General features: G+C 31.5%; 1 protein-coding gene across 1 annotated transcript; it reads right to left on the bottom strand.

Moving 5' to 3' along the window:
- Positions 1-4,669: 4,669 nt before the first annotated feature.
- Positions 4,670-6,122, bottom strand: LOC104728808 (uncharacterized). Its single transcript, XM_019232079.2, has 4 exons — positions 5,800-6,122; positions 5,415-5,711; positions 5,119-5,334; positions 4,670-5,038 (listed from the first exon to the last, which is right to left on the bottom strand). Exons 1-4 carry the CDS (start codon positions 6,016-6,018, stop codon positions 4,772-4,774), a joined length of 999 nt encoding a protein of 332 aa, XP_019087624.2. The 5' UTR covers positions 6,019-6,122; the 3' UTR covers positions 4,670-4,771.
- Positions 6,123-6,214: the final 92 nt, after the last annotated feature.

The following is a 6,214-nucleotide window of genomic DNA, read 5'->3' as shown; positions in this document are numbered from 1 at the left end:
TTTACATTAATTATAGCACTCTCATTGGCTAGAAAAGGTATACTAAGGATGAGAGAGTCATGTTGCTCCTCATCTAGCTCGACCAAAAATGAAAAATTCCTGTATGTAGCTATATAAAACAATGAAGTCGATGGGGATGTAGACGTTCCCAATTGAAAAGTGGAATATGTGAAAGAAACCAAGTCTGAATCTTCGGCCCTTGTATTGAGGTCCCATGCACCAACATGTATAATTAAGTACCCAAAAGCTTAAATTCGCATGTTTCATTTTAGTAATTGTATCTTCAATAAATCCCAGTTTTTCGTCTTGAAAGTATAGCGCATATGCTTAGACTTAGGCTCCCAATTTATCCAGTAAATTTAGTCGTGCAGATCACTTTTCCCGGTTCCGGTGAAGCATGCAGATAATGAAGAAACAAAGTAGTAAAGTCTTTGCTATTGTCTGTCGAATTTGAGGTTACATGATCACTAACGACTCGACTACGCGGAACAGTAGTCGAAATTTATAAGGTTGCGTGTTGTGATTTAAAATTAAAGATTTTGGACTAGTTCAGATTCTTATACTACAAATCTATATATAAAATCATATTATTTTCATAAGCGATTTTTTTATAAATCAAATTCCACAATGTTGTTTTAAAGAGGATATTAAGAATATTAGGATGTCCCGACATTAAATATCAAATGACCCTTATGTATATCTAAACATCCGAAGGTTCTTTCTGTAGTGCAATGTCAAAAAATTTGGGTCAAAAGTGTAATGAAGCAGCTAGTACACAGCTGGATGGTAAAAATAGTAAAAGGAAAATCGATTTAGTTCATATGGTATTCTTTTGCTCTATTTTGGGCCTGGAAAGTACATTCAAATTATGGGCCTCTAATTATGGGTTGATCTACTCCGTAACTAGATTGTCCAATTCTGTTTTTTTTATTCGACTAAAAATAGAACTCAAAACTTAAAAAGAGAATTAAAAATTAATGAAAGTATCATTTGATCCACAAAATTAAAATGTTGTCAAAAGTTTAGGATGGACTCCTAAATTAATTTAACAACTCTTCCTAAACTTTTTAGTAACACATCCTCTTGAGTTCACATAACACTGTAAACTGAATAGTTTGAAAACTAACTTAGCTTGTTCCGGATCAAGTCATCAAAGAATCTACCTCAAGATCCCACAATGGTTACAATGTTTAAAGCCTTGTAACAAATGTTTAAATGCAGGTGTTTGTCAATATCTCGACTATTTTCCCAACTTGGACCCTCGCAAAAGTTTGGATTGGGGCTAGCGACAGGTTTAGTGGTTGCAGCTAGATTTAACGATGGCGACAACAAGTTTTGAAGATGATTAAGACAAGATTTGTGAGAGGCTGAGTTTAATGCATCTTTGTTTATATCTAACTGAAATAGTCCTGAGTAAATGAAATATTTTTGATAAATATTGGCGGAAAAGTGATTTTAGCTTTCCGCTTACTGATTTTATATCCTAGAGATGGAGTTAGTAAACATTAATATATATATAGTAACCAAAATTGCAAATTTATCATTTATAGCAGTCACAAAAACCACGCCATGAAGTGTTATCACTCACGGTTTTTTTTTTTTTTTTTTGTAATGAGAAATTGAAAAAAAAGATAAAACTAGTCATTGTATTTGACTATTTATTGAGTAGTTCTCGTGGACTCTATATAGTTTTGACTTTTGAGTTTATGTTTTGAGCGGATATACCTTGCATGTAGCATGAAGTGTCAAATCCATCATCTCATCCGTTTGTTCACCGTTTACCCACCAAGGTTCGTTTTTAAAAAAACTTGGACGAGGTTCCAGTTCCTACAACAATCATGCGTCCATATTACGACCTTGTTCCCATAATTAGAATTACATCATATAACCCTCCAACTCGTTTAAAATAGTTCACCTAACTTAGTTAATCAATAATCATACTATTATTTATAGACGCCAAGTGGATTTTATTCTTTGCGATATTTGGTAAAATCGTACACCACCAAATACATTCGAAAGCTGACCAAAGTACAGGCGGTCTTCTTTGATAGTGTACATGCGGATTATGATATATATGTATGCCAACTAACTAGCATCATAAATTCATAATTAAATGGGGACCAAACCTCACACAGTCACTCACACATTCAACTAGTCAACTCTTTTAAAGCTATAGACTCAGACATATATAAAACTAAGATTAGAGCTTTGTTTTTCTTCCTCTATTTATGATTGAGTAAGCTGTCTTAAATCGTGTCCTTGATAATTAGACCTCAAATCCGTAAAGTCGTACTTCTCGAACTAAAAACATCAGAATATGTGTGCACAATTAAACAAATACCAGTTTACCAAATTTATTAGTATAAATAAACATTACAATATTTTTTGTTCGAATTGGGATCCGGCGTAAACAGATCTTTTTTTTTTTTTTTTTAGTTTTGCAGTCATCCACTTGAAGTATAGTTAGAATTTGTAAATGAAAAAAGATGCGGTCAATAATACGGATTATGCGATACCTTTTAGTATAAATATTTTGGGAAAGGGACTTTTAGAATATTATGTTTCTTTGTAGCCTATTCTATCCTTTATATTTCTTTTTTTTATACTGGTCAGAAAATTATTTAATGAATTAAGTATTTAACAACAATTTAATTAAGTATTTAACTAATTTGGCTGTCTTTATTGGAACATAATCCGATTTGAAGATCATGAATTCGTTGGACAGCATCTCTGTACTGAACCATTAACTAACAATAATTAAATCAAAAGCATATTAGGGAGATCGCAACCACTCAATCACTAAATAATTAAGATGTATTTAAATCAGAATTTATAACCTAACAAGGAGTATTTAAAAGAAAAATATATGCATAACGCAGTTATGCTATTATTTATGTGATCTAATTATCTTGGTTATGCCATGATTAATCTTTCATATAATTTACGTTTTATTAAGTGTGATCTATTATGTTTAATTATTTAGCGTGTTAAATATAGATATATATATTTATATTCAAATTTACTAATACGTAGAATTTAAATGTACATTGAATTAATATTATTTAAAATTTTATATTTTCACCCAATTTTTAGCAAACACCTTTTGCTAACAACAGTTATCATTTACCTAAACAATTTACTTTTACTACTTAAGCAATTAGAGTAAAACCTCTATAAATTAATACTCTATAAATTAATAAACACTATAAATTAATAAATTTTGTTAGTCCCAAGTCGGGCCAGTGTAAAAAATAACAAAATTTGATAAGATAATAAGATAATAATTTTTCTGAAATCCCCATGTAAAATATGGTCCCAATAATATCATAAATTAATAATCATGTAAATTTACATATATATAATGTATGTAAAGAAAAAAAAATATAATGTATGTTTCTCCTAAAGCTTATATCAACAAAACAACTATTATGTTGTATTTTCAAAATATAATGATATTAAATTCTTTTGTAACATGTCATAAATATAGCTACATTTTTTTAAAGTTTTCAATTTTTAGATATCCATCATTTACAATTCGATAGTTTGATTGACTATTAAAATACAATAATCTATATTATTATTCATAAATTTAATTTTATGTATGTCATGTGTATAGGTGAATTTGTCTATTGTATTTGTAATTTATTGTTAATAATATTTTCTAAATATTAAAAATTCAATTTCAATACCATAAAATTTTGAATATCCGAAATTTTTGTTAAAATTGTCTCAATTCATAATTTTTAAAATTTAAACTATTAAAAATATATCTATAAATTAATAATTATTAATTTACACTATAAATTAATAATTATTAATTTACATTATAAATTAATAATTATTAATTTATAGATAAATTAATATAACTATAAAATAATAAAATATCTTGGTCCCAACATTATTAACTTATAGAGGTTTTACTGTAGTTAGGTCCACTGGCTCCACTCCATATCACTCAACTTTCTATTTATAGTTTATCTCCATTACAAAATTGTCTTTCTTGACGGCAGTTTTACTGTTTACCTTAATAATATTTTTATTTAAAAATATTGCCAGATTTTCACTACAAGAAAATAGCATAAAACCGGCAGGCATATCCATCAGTTTTCCGTTGGAAACAACGATTACCGACGAATTACAGACGTAAATGTCCGTCGGGTATAGAGCGTCGGAAAAAATAATCCGTTGGAAATCTGCCGGAAATTACCGACTGATTTCCGACAAGACAAATACCTACGGATAACCGACAAACATGTTGAGTAGGTAAACCGTCGGTAAATACCGACGGATTTCCGACGGATTTTGTACCGACGGGTTTCCGACAGCATTATATTTCCGACAGCATTATACCGACGGGTTTCCAACGGAATATTTACCGACGGGTTTCCGACAGCACGAATACCGACAGATTTTCCGACGGTATTACCGACGGAACTACCGACGGTTTCACGATTGATTTTCGAAAAACTCCGTCATTTCCGACAGAATACCGACGGAATTTTTCGAAAAAATCCGTCGTTTCCGACAGATTACCGACCAATTTCTTCGAAAAAGTCCGTCATTTCCGACTGATTACCGACTGATGTAATTTTGTATTTTTTTTAAATTGCATAATTATTGAAATTTTAATACTAAATTTTTTGTTAAAATAGAAATGCTTATATATTAATATTTACAAATTTTAGGGAAATATTATTTCGTACAAACATGGAAAATGTTCTAAAAACCGAAAACATAAATATTTTACAAAACAAAGCTAGAATTCAGAAATCTAAAAGGCAGAATTTCTTGCCGGCATCTCGCTCATGAACGCTGCTAGATCCTCATCCCTCTTCTTGTTCTCCTCGTCCCTTCTTTTGTTCTCCGCTTTTTGTTCTTCCATTTCCTTTTCCAATGCCGCAATCCGAGCATCCTTCTCTTGCAGAGCTTGTTGGAACTCTTGTGTGGGAGCAAATGAGTAACCCGTTGATTGAGATAACGGGCTTTGTTGGGAGAGATTTCCAAGTCCAAAAATCCGTCCCTTGTTTTTTTCAGTTTCCTACACATTCATTTTAAAAATTATTCAAAAATTTTAAAACAAAACAAAGTAAAATCAAATTTAAAAAAAACAAATATTACCTCATAAAAAATATCGTTTAATTTCTCTCTTCCAAGTTCAACAGTAGACTCCGATCCTTCAGAAGATTGTTGGGAACTGATTATCTCCTCTTGCCACCTCCTCGAACTCTTAACAACCAGCTTAGCTCTACCATCTTGTATTTGTTTGGTCTTTTTGTTGGTATGCATATCCTCCATCAAAGTAATATGGTCTGGTACCACACCATCCCTAATAGTCTAAAAGAAGTATTTTAATTATATAAAGATTATCTTATTAATGATAAAAAATAACAATTATACGAAATCTTAAAACTTACAAGTTGGCGTTGTCGGGTATAGGCGCTAACTGGACCATTGTTGTGGGTTGCCATGCCCAACCCGCCACGGTCGCTCCTTCTATTCTGAGAATATTTTGAGGAAAGTGAAACTGTATTTACTTCACCCCAATATTGAATCAAACCTTGGAAGAGATCATCGCTCAACCCTTTTAGCACCTTTCCTTTCTTCCACTTTTGCTTCCACTCATTCAACATCTTAGAATATTGTCTAGCAGCTGCCTTCTTAAACTCTTTTCGAACGTTGTTGGTGATATCCGGATGCCAAGTGAAATCTTGCTAAAAAAAATAATAAGATAATGCATTATGAGAAAAAATATTATAAAACGATGTTATAAAATTAAAGTAATAAAGTTGAAAATTGTACCGCAAATTGCTTAAACCACATTTCTTGTTCTGACAAAGGCATCACTGAAAACTTTGCGTATGGTGTTTTGAGGATTCCATACACCATACGCAAAAGAGATTTTGTGATCCCATTATGCGAATCACAAAACCATATGGTATTTGGAGCACCATAAGGATCTAAGCGGGGGATAATTTCTCGTCCAGGTTGAGAAACAAAATCTTCAATGGTCATCTCCATGGGAGCATGTTGTGAAGCTTGTGAATCTGGAACGGGGCTATGACGTGAATGGGAACCACTAGCTTCTCCAGCAGCGTGGTTCCCACATGTGTTTGCAACATAAGAACCATAGTTTCTTTGAAAAAAAAACAAATTTAGATTCTATATGAATATAGGGAAAAAAAAAAACAGAGGCACAAAAAGATGGTAAATTTTA

Source organism: Camelina sativa, chromosome 11 (assembly GCF_030686135.1).
Source record: "Camelina sativa cultivar CO46 ecotype springtype chromosome 11, ASM3068613v1".
NCBI lineage: Eukaryota > Viridiplantae > Streptophyta > Magnoliopsida > Brassicales > Brassicaceae > Camelina > Camelina sativa.
Note: the sequence above shows the minus strand (reverse complement) of the source record. Positions and strands in the feature narration are given on the sequence as shown.

What these genes read in the sequence shown, in the direction of transcription:
- LOC104728808 (XM_019232079.2), bottom strand. Translation starts at nt 6,018, where the DNA reads ATGGAGATGACCATTGAAGATTTTGTTTCTCAACCTGGACGAGAAATT. An exon ending in TGTGGTTTAAGCAATTTGCG is followed by an intron (nt 5,712 to 5,799) that starts GTACAATTTTCA and finishes TATTTTTTTTAG; the next exon opens with CAAGATTTCACTTGGCATCC. An exon ending in TAAACGATATTTTTTATGAG is followed by an intron (nt 5,039 to 5,118) that starts GTAATATTTGTT and finishes ATGAATGTGTAG; the next exon opens with GAAACTGAAAAAAACAAGGG.